General features: G+C 42.1%; 1 protein-coding gene across 1 annotated transcript; it reads left to right on the top strand.

The window, feature by feature from the left end:
* Window positions 1-4,036: 4,036 nt before the first annotated feature.
* Sc5d (sterol-C5-desaturase) lies at window positions 4,037-17,221 on the top strand. The gene is made up of 5 exons (XM_045146497.1): window positions 4,037-4,100; window positions 10,909-11,125; window positions 11,833-11,965; window positions 15,281-15,381; window positions 15,675-17,221. The coding sequence occupies exons 2-5, from the start codon at window positions 10,916-10,918 to the stop codon at window positions 16,128-16,130; spliced, it is 900 nt and encodes a 299-aa protein (XP_045002432.1). The 5' UTR covers window positions 4,037-4,100; window positions 10,909-10,915; the 3' UTR covers window positions 16,131-17,221.
* Window positions 17,222-18,042: the final 821 nt, after the last annotated feature.

The following is an 18,042-nucleotide window of genomic DNA, read 5'->3' as shown; positions in this document are numbered from 1 at the left end:
ATTTTGGGTCTAATGCAGAAGAGGTGGCAGAAAGAACATAAGAGCCAAAGGAAGGGTAAGACTCCTTACAACATGTTCCTCCAGACACAAAATGGCCTGCATATCCATGACCTCACTGTGCTTGACACTACCTACACAAGACCATCATGAGGAGGAAAAGATCATGACATCAAAATAAAAGAGAGAGGTATTGAGATGGGGAGGGGATATGATGGAGTATAGAGTTTCAAAGGGGAAAGTGGGGGGAGGGGTGAGGTGTTGGGCCCTGAAAGGCCCAGGTGTGAGGCCCAGTGGAACTTCCTGAGCCTAGCGAAAGTTTGGCAACCTGTCTCAAACCAGCTATGACTCAGCAAGATGCCTAATGGCTTCTGTAACTATTGAAATGATAATTATCATTTCAATAGTTACAGTTTACTATTGGCCCTTACCTCTCCCCGCTCCTGTCCTAAAATCCCTGCCTTCGTGCCCAACATTATACAGGCAACTGCTCATAGCAATAAAGCAAGTTCCTGTGAGTTCCTGCTTCGAAAAGACTCCCGACTCAGTGTGGTTTTTCTCCGGTGGCCAGGAGAGGTCTGAGTCGTTGTACGCTCATCTTCCTCCTTAACCCCTTGGGAGGAACCAGCAGGCCTGGTCCTTCCACAGCACTACCTGCCCAGGGAGGAGCCTGGCATCTGGTACCTAATGTGCGGCTCTTGGAGTCTGGCAGACTAGTGCCCCGTGAGAGGCATTCGTTGAGGAGGTAATCAGTGTACATGTGTGGGTGAGTGTACCCTCATACATTATAAGGCAGTCTTCATATTTACCAAGGAATGAATTAAAATAAACCTGACCATGTGGATGTAACACAACAACCTCTTAAAAGCCTGTAGGGCAGGTCGCCGGCCTCTTAAACTTGTGGATAGGCTCATGCCCGGAGCTCTGGGGAATCCCCTGTGTGCTAATCAGGAACATTGCCCTCTGGTCTTGGCATTTCTAATCTTTCTCTGTCATGGGTAACATTGCCTCCCGCCGATAGATAGATAGATAGATAGATAGATAGATAGATAGATAGATAGATCAATCCATGAATAAGAGCTCTTCTGAAAGTTAAGGGCATTAGCTCTCCCAGAGGGAGGCAGGCTCCTTTTGGGAAGAAGTCCTCCAGGTCATTTCTGGATTTCTGGATCAGTGCCCACTTCAGTCTGGCTTCTCTCTTTCCTCTGTAGTAAAGAGAATCTGTAGCAATTGTTGACAATCATCCCAAGTTGATTACCATCTTGGTCTGGGGGCCCCATAACCTGGAGGGGGAATACTGTGACTCCGAGGGGCCCTAATTTTGACATCCTGAAAGTGGTCCATCAGTAAAGAAAGCGGGGTAGTCTGTGTCTGTCCCATCTGTCCAAGCACACGAATAGTAATTCCAACAAAGAAAAGGAAGGAGAGACAACAAAAACGGCACAAATAGTAATTCCAACAAAGACAAGTAAAAAAAAAGACAGCAAAAAAAGTTCAGCTGGCCAGCGACTACAAACTGAGACAACAGCCTCTCCCGTTGTCTCTACAGATAGGGGAATGAAATCCCGTCCGGGCGGGCCTGGGGCACCCAGGACCCATCTGAACAAAGTGGCCAGCTCCTACAAAACCTAATGAGACCACGGTATCTTGCCGTTCCGCAGTAGTGACCCGTGTTGTCTCTACAGATGGGGGGATGAAATCCCCTCCGGCTGGGCCTGAGGCACCCAGGACCCGAAGTCCGAACAAAAGTGGCCTACTGGGACGCGTCTGCCCCAACCACAGTTTTCTAATGAGCAAAAGAACGAAGGACAGGTTTTCAGGAAAGTCAAAACACAGAAGCACAACACAGAAGCACACTTACCAGCCGGCAACCTGAGCTCCATGTGTTGGTGGTCCTCAGCAGTCTCTGAGGACATCCGGGATGAGCCCCCAAATGTTATGCCCAGTTCTCGGCACCCCCTGTGACCACCAAGGCAAACCAAACACGTATGCAAGGGCAAGGAGCTTTAATTTGGGCTTAAGCTCAGTCTCTTGACTTCACCAACACAGTGGATCCATACAAGAGCCTCGAGCAATGGGAGGGTAGGGTTTTTATAGGGATTTGAACATAGAAGAAGGGGATGGGTACATGATTGGTTGATTTAAACAGTAACTGCACTTGTACTCTTTTGGTTGGCTTAGGATTTTGGCAGGCAAAGTTGGTAGGCTGGTTCTAGGGGAATTGAACTTATCTATGACTACAGGTATGTATGACACAGTCAGTTTCCAGTAACTGTTAAACCCACCCTTATCAGAAGATAAAAAACTTAGATATTGCTGGGAAACAGAAACTTAGGCCTACTGAGCACTCTGAAGCCTGTCATGGCGTCCATCTTGTTTCTGAGTCCTTCATTAATCAGTGGCCTCTAGGTTCTTGTCTTGTGAAATCCACAGCCCAGAGAGAGTGAAGTTTAGAAAGATTTTATTAGAGAGTTTATAGCGCATAAGAGAAGGAAATTAGGCAGAGCTCCTTCCCAGGACTGGGGTTCCCAGAAATGGAAAAGCCTGCCTGAAGAGCCTCATTGGGTCTTTCATGGGAATTTACTGAGTAGGGGTTGAGCTGGTGAGTCTAGTCCCCATCTCAGGTGTCTAGGTCCTACCAGGTTTTCAGGAAAGGGAGTTATCCTTTTACATTGTTAGGAAAGAAAGAGGCCAGGAAAAACGAGATCATATGTTGTATGTTTAGGCATACCTAGTGGTATTTTTCACATACTCTGAGGAGGTTTTTAGCGGCAATGAGATAAGGGAAAAGCCCAGATTTCCCCTTATATACTCATTGACATTTCTTAAATTGCCTCACTGCCACCACCACCCATAGGGATTGTTCCCTTCCACTCCCCAGGTTAATTCTTCCTAGAAATGCCCTCACAGAACTGCCCCAGAGGCATAACTCTGCTTTATTCCTCCCCCCATGAAGTTGAGAACAGAAATTCACTCTCACCAAGGAAATACTACGGTGTCTACCATGTCAGAAACAGGATCTCCTTGTTGTTCTTTGTAGTGTATGCCAGGGCAGCTGGCTCTGGAGTAGGTTCTGAGGAACCAAAGTGAGGCCATCACTTGCACAGGACCCATCTTCCCAGCCCAGGAGGTGGGGCAGATGGGACATGGAGAACTGTCACGGTGGAGACTCTCAGAAGGTTGGTTTACAAGTGTGGCCATCAGGATCCATGTTTGTGGGGGAGGAGACTTTTAAAATGGACCCCCTCAAAACAACAACAAATAAACACCGAAGGAGATCCACAGCAAGTGACTAGGCTCAGTTTACTAGAGGCAGCAGAGCAAGGTCCTCTCTGTTTTAATGCTGGAAGGAAAGCAGCTTTGAAACACCAGTCTGTTTGCTCTTTATTTCTTATTTTACTCCCTGCTTTCCTCACTCTTTCTGCCTATACAACCAATCCCTTCTGCTCAGCTTCTGGATGCCTTACTTCATAGATTTCATTGCTGCGTAGGCTCATGAATCTTAGTCAATTTAAGTTTCTGTTCCTTTCCAACGATCTGAAAGATGGAAAGGTTCCTACTTGTGTTTTCATCTCATTAGCATTCAAACACACATGTATGCAAACCGGTTTGGCCAGACTGCAAGCCATTCAACGCTACGTGTAAAAGACTTGCTGCAGGGGTGAAAAACAAGCGTCTGATGTCTGTTGAAAGAAACGTCATCCACTTTCCTCCAGGCAGAGGATCATTTTCAGGGATGTTTGCACAAGAAATCATGGTCCTATCCCCTCAACCCCAGTGAGAAAGCTGGCCAGGAAAACAAACACAAAACCTGCAGCTCGCCTCTCTCCACGCCCCCAAAACGGGACGGGGTTCCCGCCCTCCCTTCCAACTGGGAGGACGCCGGGGGCGGGGCCGCGCGCGGCGCCCACGTGACCGCGCAGAGCCGCGCGCCGCCAAGTCGCGCCATCCGCCGTCATATGGGCTTATGGCGCCGGCCGCTGATTGGCTGGCCGCGGGCCTGCGCGAGGGCGGGTTCCGCTGGTTGGGCGGCGCGGCCCGCGGCCTCCTTCGGCGGGGCGGTCTGGACGGCGGCGGCGCCCGGAGCCCAGCGGACCTGCCGGGTAGGCTCGGGGCCCGCGGGCGGGGGAGGCTGGGAGGACCGGGGAAGCCGGGCGGGAGCGGGCCGCGGGGGCCGCGCCGGCCTCCCTCCCGCGCGCGCCGCGGCTGCTCGGCCCCGGGTGTCCCCGAGGGCAGCCTGGTCAGACCCGCGGAGGACCCGCCGGTGGCCACCCGGGCTGTCTCGGCGAGGAGCGGGTCTGCGCGTGAAGGAACCGGAGCTCGGGTGGGCTTCGTCAGTCCCGGGGTTTGAGATGACCCCTCTGGGGGTCCCTGCGTCCAGGTGGGATTCTGGCCGCTGAACTGTAATGCTTTACTTTGCCATAGATTTCCTTTATTAAAAGGGGAGACAGAATTAGACTAAGAACTGGTTGGTTACTGCAAGGCAGTGAGGATGGGGAGACGACCAAGCCCTGTTTTCAGAAGACAAGGAGGGAGCAGGAAATAATTGATGACTTTAACATCACTTACAAAAAATGGCATACTAGCATCTCTAACTTATTGCAGAATAAATTTGAACGTGGCATAGGCGCATACAGTGCCTCAGTAAAGAAAATTACAAGACTGGAAAGTTAGCCTAGACTTTCTTTGTCTATATCAATATCTGTTAAGTATGGAATGATAAGTACCTAAGGAACACATGACCCTTGATTCCCATATTTCTTGATACTTTAAATGCCCCACGTTTATTATGCAATGTAATTAGCACATAGTCCTCATAATTCCTCTTCTCTGTGTATAATATCTGGAGAGAGAGCAGGGTACTAAGACGCTGGAATTTCATCACAACATTAGAACAAGGATTTTAAGTTACTCCTGACCTCAGTTTCCTATTTAGAAAATTGAGATTATGCAAGTACCTACATTATAGAATTGTCAGAATTAGATGAAATTCACCAAAAAAAAAAAAAAAAAGATTGTTTCAGAGTCAGATATGGTATTCAGACTTGTAATCCTAGCACTCTGGAAGCTGAGGCAGGAGGATCACAAGGTCCAGGTCAACTTGGGCTATGGAGCAGGACTGTCTTAGAGAGTGGAGGGAGACTTAAAAATAACACATGGTTCCCAATAAAGGTTACTATTATCATCTATATATGTTTTGAGGCAGGGTGTCACTCTGATACAGGTTGACTTTGAACTTCCTCTGTAGCCCAGGCTGGCCTCAAACTCATAGTGATCCTCCTATCTCAGTCTCCAGAGTACTGGGATTAAAGACATGAGTCATCTCACTTGGCATCAATACTTTTTATTTTTTTTTAATAAGAATTTTTACTGAGGACTTAAAAATATGGTTCTATTTCCATCCGTTTATCCTCTTATTTCCCCTCTCTTCTGCCCCATTCCACTCATGGGCCTCCTCAGTGGGTGTATCTGTAATCACGGTTGGGATCATGCATGTTTCAGTCAATTCCTCGGGAGATGTCCTGCCTCACAGTACACCTTCTCACCCTGTGGTTCTTACATTCTTTTGACTCTTTCTTCTGTAATGTTCCCCGAGCTCTGGAAGGGTCAAGTTAAGCAGAAACCTGAAAGGTCATAGTAGACTCAAATCATCAAAGCCAGTGGTGTATTTATTTATTTGTTTGATGACAGGAATGGAACTCTGGGCTTTGGACATGCAAGCAGGCAGTCCATTATTGAACCATGACCTCATTCCTACTGTTCAATTGGTAATTTTTTTTTAATTTAAAGTTTTGTTTCTGCAAAGACTTAGTATAAGATTCTGTTTCAAACAGTGGTACTTAATTAACTTAGGGTCCATTGAGCCTTTAACTTTAGGGGGCATAGCCCCTTAAATTATATTAAAATTATATGAACTCTTAGGAATTTGTCATGTGACACCTACTTTTTAGATGAAGGATTTATATATCAGTGCCTAGCATTTGATATATTTTTTTCCCTGACAAAGTGAAAGAGAACATTTGTGATTTCTATCATAGCAAAGGGCCAAACTCCCCTTTAAACAGTGAGCTAGTTAGTTGAGCATGCTTGTAGAGGAATGGACATAACACTCCACTGATTGAGGATTTACAAAGCATCTCAACCTCATAGACAGTAGATCAGCAATTCGCACCAAGGTTCTAAATGCAAATTTTCTTTGTCAGCTCTTCTGCTTGTAGAAGTTTGCCCAGTAGAGTAACTGCTGGGAAAGTCTGGGAAGCCTTGAAAATCAAAAGGTTGCTATATTGCTTTTGTTTTAAGTTCGACAGTAAACTTCACTTGATGACAAATCCTGACTCCAAGTGACGGAGGCACCTGTTGTGTCTTTGAACATATCAGGTATTCCCACCTGCCCCTTTTGGTGGTGGTTTGTTTTTTGTTTTCTTACTTTGGACTTAATTCCATGTGAAAATATCAAAAGTAGTTTAAGTCACCTCAGTATGGGTAATAGCAAGGATGAATTGACCTCTGTCATTACATACTAGCACCGGACATGGCATTGTTGGAGATGCTGGTGTGTGGCATGTTTCTGAAGCATCTTGCTGAAGGAAATGTTATAGGAACTACCTACCCCCATATGGGATGAAAGACAGGTTCTTGAAGTTTAAGTGGCAGTGAGAACCAAGAGCTAATGAGAACAGGAAAACATTGTATAAGACAGAAAAAGAATACTCTAATTATGTTTTAATAAGCAGATGTGAAAATAAGGAAGTAATCAGATGCCTCTAACTTCTGAGTGGGTGGAGAAAACAAGCATATTATGTGAATATTAGCATTAAGGAAAGATTTAGAAATGAGAAAAGCACATTGATGAAAAGTGTCTAAACCTGGGTGTAGCCAAAGTAGGAGGATCACTGTGAGTTTAAGGCCAGCCTGAGACCTTAGTGTGAGTTTCAGGTCAGCCTGGGCTAGTGTGAAATTCTACTTCAAAAAAAAAACAAGAAAGAAAAAGTATCTAAAGTATAATGAAGGATAATTGGAAAATTTCATTGTTCTTGGACAGCTCTTTTATGCATTTGCCTGCTTAACTTCATGTTAAAAATGTTTCTAGTATTTACTTTTCCCCATTGTAACTGGAATGCACCCTGCCTACCAAGGCATATCATATTGTAGAAGAGCAAAGATTTGTACTACCTGCATAGTTAACAGAGGCTTGGGACTGAGAATTCCGGTAAGAATTTTTTCATAATGGTCCATCTTCAAAATTACTGTGAAAAACCATGTCGGTAAGTTAGCATTAGTAAACCTTTACTGTGCTAGTAGATGACAAATCCTTGAAGGGTTTTCTCTCACCACAGAGAAGGTAAATTACACCAGACATTTAATGGCCAAGGCCAAAAGTAAGTCAGGAGAACCTAACCCTTTTACTGAATATAACTGTGTGATGAGGAAGTTACTGGAAGGTTGCTAAACACATATAACCTTGAGGAAAGTTATGGCAACCTCAATGATGACAGCAGTGGACACATCGTAAGCATACATGAGAATATCACTCAAGGCATTGTACACAGTCCAATAATTCTATCAGCCAAAGCATGACATTTGTGTTTCTAAAGGCCACCAGCATGACACTGTTTCATCACTTGGAAGCCCTGGCTCTGTCAAAGATCAGTGTTGAGTTTCAGCCTGATTGACTTGCTGCCTGTAAGCTCCTCAGGCATTCATATGTCATTAATATTTGTTGTACACATATACATGTATGCGCACAGCTTTAACTTTGCTTGCTTGTATACAATTGGAAGTGCTGAGTTTTCCTTCCATGAGAACAATAAAGCAAAACATATTATTCTTTTATCAGTTATTTGACCTACATACATACATCTATACAATTATGTGTAATTATTATGTAAATTACCATGAATTACATAATACTCTTTATAGTGTTTTATTACTTAATGTGCGTACTCAAACATTTTTAAAGTAAATATTCATGTTTATGGCAGAATGATAGCACTTTGTGAAATTTAGAAATTCTGAATTCCAAAATACAGTTGATATCAAATATTTATTTATTTATTTTATGAGAGAGAGGGAGGGAAGGAGGAAGTAGGGGGAGATAATTGGTGCACCAGGGCCTCCAACCACTGAAATTGAACTCTGGTCTGTATCACCTTGTCCACTTGTGCGACCTTGTGCTTGCATCACCTTGTGCATCTGGCTTACGTGGGATTTAGGGGACTTAGTGGGTCCTTAGGCTTTGCCAGAAGTGACTTAACCACTAAGCAATCTCTCTAACCCTCAAATATTTTTTTTAAATATGTTTTTTAAAGTTATTTGAGAGAGAGAAAGAGAGGGAGGGAGGAAGATGTAGATATATAGAGTGAATGGGCACACCAGGGCCTTTAGCCACTGCAAATGAACTCTAGATGCATGTGCCTCCTTGTGCATCTGGGTCTTGGAGAATCAAACCTGAGTACTTAGGTTTCTTAGGCAAGCACCTTTAACTACTAAGCCATCTCTTCAGCCCCTCATGTCAAATATTTTAAGAAAGAATGGCAGGCCTGTAATGATAAAAAGATATGGTAACTTCTAGAGTAGCAAGGAAAGAAACAAAGACATATAGTTAAGTACTTTATAACAATTAAGATATGTTTATCACACTTTACCAAGGTTCAGGGAATATTGTGGAAGAGTTGGAAAGGACGTAAGGGCCAGAGGATGGGGAGGAATGCTTTGGAGCACTGTCTCTGGACACGATATGGCCATTGTAGTCAACAGTGGCTGTTGTTACCTGCACAATATTGGGTCCATCAAGTCATGGATGAAGGGGGAAGACAAAACAAAACATTAATCTAGAAGAACTAGTTGTAAGGGAAGGACAGGTTATGTGGAGGTCAAAAGAAAATAACAGCAGGAGAGTTGGATCAAAATATATTATGTACATGTATGAAAATTATTAATAAAAATTATACTATAAAAAAGTGATCCTAGACCCTCCCCCAAGTTCAAGTTCATGAGGAGCTTTACAAGGAGCTTCACAGATGAGGTTGAGCTTTCTTGTGTGGATGAAAACATTGCGAATCTAGGTATTGGTGGTGATGCAATCTGTGAGAACTTACTAGAAATGGATGTATTATCCCTAAAATTTGAATTATATTTTTGCTATTTGAAAGCCACAAAAAAGAATATTACTTATGCAGAGATGGAAAGCTCTCAGAATATGTAGTAAGTGAAAAAAGAAATGATCTCTACAATATATATTTAGAATATCAATTTTTAAAAATCTGTAGTTGTTTGCAGTCACATTAAAAAAAAGCCATTCAGGGGCTGGAGAGGTGGCTCAGTGTTTAAAGGGACTTGCTAGCAAAGCCTGATGGCCCAGGTTTGATTCCATAGTACCCATGTGAAATCAGATTCACAAAGTGGTGCATATGTCTGGAGTTCCTTTACAGTGGCAGGAGGCCTTGGAGTATGTGTGTGTGTGCGCGTGCACACACACACACACACACACACACACGCTCTCTCTTCCCCTTTCTATAAAGTAAATAAATAAAAATATTTTTAAAAAGATACCCAGGGTTCATAGGAAACTGATAAATATGGGTATAGATACATAGATGGAAGCAAGACTTTGCATTATCTATGTCAATGTATACTTTTAAATTATGTATATAATTTTTCAAAATACTTTAAATCTTTGTGAGATATAGTGTGGAGATCCTGTGGGGAACTTAGTGAGAGGAGTAGACTATAAAACATATGTAAATATTCTCCTTTCCTATAGGCTAGTTTATTTCATAAATCAATATTTATTTACATGGCCCAATATATAGCAAATAAAGGCTGTCTGGATCCTTGAAATCTGGTTTGCTGAGACAATTCCTAGACTGGATTTTTCATGTTGAAATATTTCATTTATAAATGAGAGCTGTTCTAAAATGCTGGACTCATTTTTCTCTGCAAACACTACAGCAAAGTAGAGTGAGTAGACCATAAATGACCCATTCTTTGGTCACATTACAAAAGCTGACCCTTTGCATAGGACCATATTTAGACTTAAATATGTGCTCAATGACTGAAGCGTTCTAACATTTCTGCGTCTAGAACAGTAACCATTAAACTTTTACAAGACCGGATCATCTGTTGCAGTGACTTAACCCTCCTTGTGTTGGGAAAGCAGCTAGAGAAGCCAGGGATGACACGTTACCATCTGAGTCAACCTGTGCAGAGCGTTTTTATAGAAAGGCTCTGGAGGGCCACAGCTTGCCAGTCCCTAACCTGAAATACTGATTATAGGGAGAGAAGTTCATTCTTGTTTTTCTACTTTCCCTGCCTCGTGCACACACACCTAGTACTGGTGCTTGAACCTCAATTCTCATTGCATGATAAATAAGCACCGTACCACTGAGATGCACCCCTAGACCTTTTAGAGAATCCATTTAGGGTTTCATACTGGTATATGAGTCCTCAAAGGATTGTAGCTGAAGGAGTCAGCTATTCATCTAGGGCCCACATTCCCATCTCTAACAGTGGCCCTTACCCACTTGGTGGCCTTAGAAACCAAGAGCCCTGGGCCCCAATTGAGATGAATTGCAGGTCACATTTAGATCCCTGCTGATGCTAAGGAAGCACTTTGGGAGTCAGGTGGCAGCAGACTGCCTTCTAGATATGGTTATACTTTTTTTTTTTTTTTTTTTTTTTTTTGGTTTTTCAAGGTAGGGTCTCACTGTAGCTCAGGCTGACCTGGAATCCACCATGAAGTCTCAGGGTGGCCTCGAACTCACAATGATCCTCCTACTTCTACCTCTCAAGTGCTGGGATTAAAGATGTATGCCCGGCTTAGATTTAAATTGGGAATTTCCCATGCACTTTTTCTGACAAATTTTGGCTTAGGAAAACAGATGTGAAGAGTAACTGTGCTCTGTCTTGTAGTGCAGAGATGGACCTTGTCCTCAGTGCGGCAGATCACTACTTTTTTACACCGTACATATATCCAGCAGCGTGGCCCGAGGATGATATCTTCCGACAAACTATTAGTCTGCTGATCGTGACCAATCTAGGAGCTTATGTCCTTTACTTCTTCTGTGCAACACTCAGCTATTATTTTGTCTATGATCACTCATTAATGAAACATCCACAGTTTTTAAAGGTAAGAGATTTTATCTAATGTCTAACTATTGTTAATAGTAAATAATGATATAGTGTGAGGTTTCCCATTACACCTGTTATATTCAAATAAAGTTGATGAACACAGCCCTTAAAATGAGTGGAATATTTTTATAGAGCTAATCACCTCTCTGCTTCTCTTAATTTAAACAAATAAATAAATCTAAGTTGTTTTGTATTAGCCTAAAATTATATTTTGCTAGATATGTAGACAAGCATTTCTTTGGTAATATTTATGAATAAATAACTGTGCGTATGTAATGATTGTATTTATGTAAACATCTAATGTTTGCCTTGCACAAACTGAAATACATTTTTACATTGTCTCTTCTCTGGCTAAGCAGGGGGTTCACATTGGGAAGGTTTAGAGTTGCTCATGGTCAGGCTGGAAAGTTCTCCATCCCAGTTACTTGTTTTTGTCAGGTATTCAGACTGAAGTTTAAAAAAAAGTAGAGAAAGTTTGGGATGGACTTCATTATGAAAAAGTTGACTCTCCCAAAATATAAACGTAGAATGAGAACATGTATCAGAAGTAAAGATTTTTATTTTCTTTGCTCAGTACAAGAGGAATATTTTTCTTCCATGTTCTCACGGATTAAAATGTGTATAATGTTTGGAAGAAGCCTCCTAATATACAAGGGAATTTAAAACATGCTGTGTCGAACTAGATTTGTGACTTTTCATTTTCAGAATCAAGTGTCTCGAGAGATAATGTTCACTGTCAAGTCTTTGCCATGGATCAGTATCCCCACCGTGGCCTTGTTTCTGCTGGAGTTGAGAGGGTACAGCAAACTGTACGACGACATAGGAGAGTTCCCAAATGGTAAGCACATATAAGGAGAGTGGGTTAAGCACAAGGTAGTGGTTCTGTCTTCTCTGTCTCTCTTGTGTTTCTTTGACAGAGTCTCACTAGGTAGACCAGCCATCCTGGCCTTGAACTTCCCACTCTCCTCCTCATCCTTCCAAGTGCTGAAATTGCAGATGTGTGCCATCACTACAGCTGGCTTATAGGTTACTTCCGTCCTCCTCCCCGTCCACCTCTTTCTTTCTTGTACATATACACAAGGCAATTTTGTTCAGGTATAAAGAAAAACAAAATCATCACATTTTCAGGAAAATATATACAACTGAGTATCATTATACCAAGCAAAATAACAAGGACCATGTTTTCTCACATATGAGGAATCTAGGTTTAAATTTGGGTGTGTGGGTGTGGGTGCATGATCTTGAACACAGAAAGGGGTCCATGAGAGGAGAGGAAGGAAAGGGGGAAAGGAGAGGGTAATAGAAACCATTGGCACGAAAGCAAAGCCCGTATCTGGGGAAGAAAAGACACTGACAGAGGAGGACAGGGTGGTTAAGGGATGACAGTAGGGGAGAAGGATGAATAAACAAATATGATGACACATCTGTACAAATGACATGATGAAGCCCATTATTTTCCATGAATACTAATTTAAAAATAATAAAATGTCAAAATGAACACTGGTGGAGGGATGCCCATTTGATGGCCTGCTCTAAAAGGTGAGCTCCAGAGCTGGAGGGATGGCTTAGCAGTTAAAAGTGTTTGCCTGCAAAGCCAAAGGACCCAGGTTCAATTCCCCAGGACCCACGTTAGCCACATGCACAAGGGGGCGCATGCATGCTCTCTTTCTCTCTCTCCCCCTCCCTCCCTCCCTCTCTCTTGTAAATAAAATAAAAATAAATATATTTTAAAAAGTGACACATACTAAGCTCATGGTTTCCTTCCGTGTGTGAGAGACTGTTAATATGATAACACCATGAACTGAGTCTCACTAAAATCAAATATTATAGTCTGTTACTGCCTGATAAAGCATTTGTTGTATAACTACAAAACCTACCTATAGGAATGGTAGCCTGGGAGCTTGCAGGGAGCAATGGTGGTAATGTCAGGCTTTTGTATACAGAAGGAACAGGATGCTACACCGACTTGAAAATCCCCAGTTCATACAAGGCAGCATGTGGTGCAGTGAGTGAGCTTCTAAAGGCCTTGGCAGTTCCAGAAATGAGCATCTCAGGCTAAGGTCCTGGGTAGATAGCTAAGCCCGAATCCCCATTTCCACCTATCCGTACAGTTCTCCTGTGTCTTGATACTCTCAGCATGAACTGAAAAATCAGCATCTGAGTTTTTAAGACAGTACCTTAGTTTCTACTTAAAAAGAAAGTAAAACAAAAATCAGGTTTTCAAGAAAGAAGGGATATTTGCTGATAACAATAGCTTTTGTTTATTCAAACAAAATTATAAAAATGAACTGTAATTCATATTTAATAAAGAATTGATTATATTACTCTTGATCCATAATTTATAAATATAATATTAATGTGTCTCTTAGTTGGTTTGGGAATGGGAAAGATTAGTCCTTGATAAAATACAATGTGCTATCACACAAATTTTTTTTTTTTTTTTCGAGGCAGAGTCTCACTCTAGCTTAGGCTGACCTGGAATTTATACATAGACTCAGGGTGGCCTTGAACTCACAGTGATCCTCCTACCTCTGCCTCCCAAGTGCTGGGATTAAAGGCATGCGCCACCATGCCCGGCCTATCACACAAATTTTGAGTGCTTATTAAATTAGTTAGCCATAGCAACTCAAGCAGCAGTAGAGTAAATACTCCCTATTCCCTTCATGTTCAAAGAAAAATACATAAGCTGCCTATAGTAATATAAGCTGTTAAAAAATCATTTTTAGGGCTGGAGAGATGGCTTAATGGTTAAGCGCTTGCCTGTGAAGCCTAAGGACCCCAGTTTGAGGCTTGATTCCCCAGGACCCACATTAGATGCACAAGGGGCACATGTGTCTGGAGTTCATTTGCAGAGGCTGGAGGCCCTAACATGCCCATTCTCTCAATCTGTCTTTCTCTCTGTCTGTCACTCTCAAATAAATAAATAAAAAGAAACAAAAAAATCATATTTAGTTTAAATTATCCCATGCCAATAAAAGTCAAAATTAATAAACTGGGACTGGAGAGATGGCTTAGTGGTTAAGACACTTGCCTGCTATGCCTAAGGAACCATGTTCAACTCTTCAGGTCCCACGTAAGCCAGATGCACAAAGTGACGCACCATGCAAGGTTGCACATGTGCACAAGGTAGCACATGCAGCTGGAGTTTGATTACAGTGGCTGGAGGGTCCTGGCACACCAATGTTCTCTCTTATTCTCACTCATTAAAAAAAAGAAAGAAAAAAACAGACTTGCCTCAAAAATAAATAAATAGTAAACGCTCTAGAAATGTTCTATGAATGATATATATTGAATTTTTTTTGAAAATCTTGATCAAGGAGGAAAATAATAAAGTTAATCAGACTAAAAAGTTCCCAATACAGGAGTTATTCATATAAATAAAATGGCCGGATGTGGTGGCACACACCTTTAATCCCAGCACTCCAGAGGCAGAGGTAGGAGGATCACCATGAGTTTGAGGCCAGCCTGGGACGAGCCTGGGTTAGAGTGAGACCCTACCTTGAAATAAAATTAAGAATAAAAATAAATAAAATGTATGTGTGTATGTCATGTCCAGTATGGTTCCATTTTAGGAGAGTCAATCTTATTTATATATTTAAAATACATAGTATATTTTGGTGTGTCAAGAAGTTGGCCATGTTTAGCATCAGGGAGGGAGCTTTACTTTCACCCGATTGTGACTTTGATATCTTAAACAGGAACAAAATTTCATGGAATCCAGACATATTTTTCATCATGAGTAATTTTTAAAAGTGGAAGAGTAATTCCTAGGTATCACAGATTCCCAAACATTCACAGGATGAAACCTGACTTGGTGTGACTTCTCCAGTGTCTGTTTCCATTTCCTCCAGCCCCCGTTCAGCTGAACTGAGCGCAGCAGGGTGGCTGGGCCAGTGCGGGGCGGTGCTGTGCTGACCATTGTGAAGGAGCAGCGTGAGAGGTCCTGCTGGTGTGTTCTGCTGTCTTAGACCCCTGCCTGCGCCGGACCAGGCTGTGGTAACTGGGAGGTTAATTTATAATGAGCCAAATGGGACAAAATAGTTGACAGTGTTTGAGTTCCGGATCCCATTTTGCTCTCACATGCACATGTAGAAAGTGAATGCTGATTCTGGAGCTGGACTTCTGATTCTCCTGTCTCTGTGTCCTCTCCTAGGCTGGTTTCAACTGGTTGTTAGTGTGATATCCTTCCTCTTTTTCACGGACATGCTCATCTACTGGATTCACCGAGGCCTGCACCATAGACTTGTGTATAAGGTAGAGGCATAGGAAGGGGAGAGAAAAGTCAGAGTTACACACTGGAAGGAAGAGTGTTTTCTAAATATTAGTGTCTCAGGAGCCACTGTCAACTGTCCTAAGCGCATTTTGTTTATATATTGTTTATATATTTTTTAATGCATCCAGAGGGACTGTTAAAATTTTAATTTGGGGTAAAGGAGGAGTGACTACTAATCGCACTTAGGTGACATCTGTAACACGGGCGTGACAAGCTGAGGTAGCTGCTGTGCTAGGCGGACTTGTGACACTAACTGCATTCCTTTCTTCTTCAGCGCATACATAAGCCTCATCATATTTGGAAGATTCCCACTCCATTTGCAAGTCATGCTTTTCACCCTGTGGACGGCTTCCTTCAGAGTCTGCCTTACCACATATACCCTTTTGTCTTTCCATTACACAAGGTGGTTTACTTGGGTTTGTATGTCTTGGTTAATATCTGGACAATTTCTATCCATGATGGTGATTTTCGTGTCCCCCAGATCTTAAAGCCCCTTATTAATGGCTCGGCTCACCATACAGACCACCACTTGTTCTTTGACTATAACTACGGACAGTACTTTACACTGTGGGATAGAATTGGAGGCTCATTCAAAAACCCTTCTGCCTTTGAAGGGAAGGGACCACTTAATTATGTGAAGGACATGATGGAAGAAAAGTACAACAGCCCCAAGGAAAACAGTTACAAAAATGAAAAATTATCCAATGGAGATTTCAAAAAGACTAAGTAGATTACTCTCCAATTATTCTTAAATATTTTTAATAAGGAAAAATAATCTACACACAGCCAAGTTACATAGCAAGTGAATAGTGCCATTTGAACATCAACACCATGTGCACTGCTGAGAAATAGTCCTGAGGATAGATTGAGGGGAGGTGCTGCAAGCACCAGGATTTGACTTTCATGGTTAAAGTGTTAGACATTGGTCCAAGGGACAGTGTCTGTCCTTCCAGCCAACAGCGCTGTAGTTCATACCACCTCAACCATTTGAAATACAGTAGAAAATAAGTTACTGGGGGTACAAGGCTGTGTCATTTTGCTTTAATCCACCCATAGTCATTAAGAGAAAAATTCATTGTGCTTAACAATACTGAGACCTAAGCACCGTAATCCCGAAATACTAATTTGAAGATGGCTCCTCCTCCTCCAGGGATGGTTAATTCTTCTATGATGGTGTGATAATGACTGCTTGTAGGAGTTTGTTCAGATGGAACCAACAGTGTGAGAAAAATCCGATATATTAGTGACTGTGTTTATGACTTAATAGATAGAGTAATAAGATTACTATCTTCCTCTACATAGGAGCCTTGTTCTCTGGGGACATTATTAAATAGTCCATTTTAATAATGAATAACAAAATTGGAATTTTTAAAAATACCTGCTCTACCATAATTTAATCCAGATGTGGGATTATTTAAAGATAATGATGGTTGCCATTTAAAGCCATTATTTAATAAGCATAAAAAATGTGAATCTGAACATTGTTACATAGGAAAATGTGATGCCCTGATAATTGGCATTACTGATTTTTAACTAAATTGATGCACTGCACTTTTGATATATTTCAAAGTTACAAATCTGACATTTTTTATAAAGGAAATAATTGCCAAATATTTAGGTAGATCTGAAGGTTTGTTTTGAAATCTCATTCTCCTATTTCTCCCCTCTCTTTTTCCTACTGCCTCTGCAAAAAAAAATTTTAACAAATACTTTCATAAAGCAATGTTGTGTATTGTAAGATAAATGTATTGGAAAAATGGTTTGTAAAGGTATTATATCGACTATTTATGTAAAATCAATAAAAGTTGATCATGCTTATAATCACTGTCATGTTACAGCACCAAATATTCTTCATACAAATTTGAAGGCCCTGGGGTGATGTGGGCTATTGAGACTTTTAGAACATCCCATATGCTCAGTAGTAGAGAAAGAGAATGGAGGTTACCCATCCTTTTTGTATTGCCCAGCTGTGTTGGATTGAGGGTTTTAGCAAGAGTTGTTAAATACTTTCTTGCTCCGGTATACTAATCTGTGTTTCTGGCAGGTGAATGTAGTACTTTCCATTCATCCTATCCACACCCAGCGCTCTACTAGGTCCCTGTTAAAAAGAAGAGAATGGGGCTGGAGGAATGGTTTAGTGGTTAAGTGCTTGCCTGTGGAGCCTAAGGACCCCGGTTTGAGGCTCAATTCCCCAGGACCCGCGTTAGCCAGATGCATAAGGGGGCACATGCGTCTGGAGGTCATTTGCAGTGGCTGGAGGCCCTGGCGTGCCCATTCTCTCTCTGTCTCTCTCAAATAAAATAACTAAAAAGTTAACAAAAAAAAATTAAAAGAAGAGAATGATGAAGTAAATTTGTTTATTAAGGCAGTTAGTGTGTATTAAGCCTTGCCTCCTTATGGGGCATTATTGGTGGCCCGAGGAAACAAGGACCCAGGAAAGCTAAGTATCTCCAGGGTCCATATCTCACTCACATAAAGACCCTTGTGGGTGTTTTTTGTCAGTGGGCACTTTCTACATGGTCACTTGGTGGCCCAGGCTCCTTCCACTGGGGGCTCAGCCTTTCAGTCCAGTGAGTCCTATTTGTGGGAGGGTCACATGGGGAGAGAAGGAAGCATTGCACGTGGGAAGTATGGACCACAGG

The sequence above is a fragment of the Jaculus jaculus genome, chromosome 3 (assembly GCF_020740685.1).
Source record: "Jaculus jaculus isolate mJacJac1 chromosome 3, mJacJac1.mat.Y.cur, whole genome shotgun sequence".
NCBI classification, from domain to species: Eukaryota; Metazoa; Chordata; class Mammalia; order Rodentia; family Dipodidae; genus Jaculus; species Jaculus jaculus.
The sequence above is the reverse complement of the archived record's forward strand: the minus strand, read 5'-3'. Positions and strand labels throughout refer to the sequence as shown.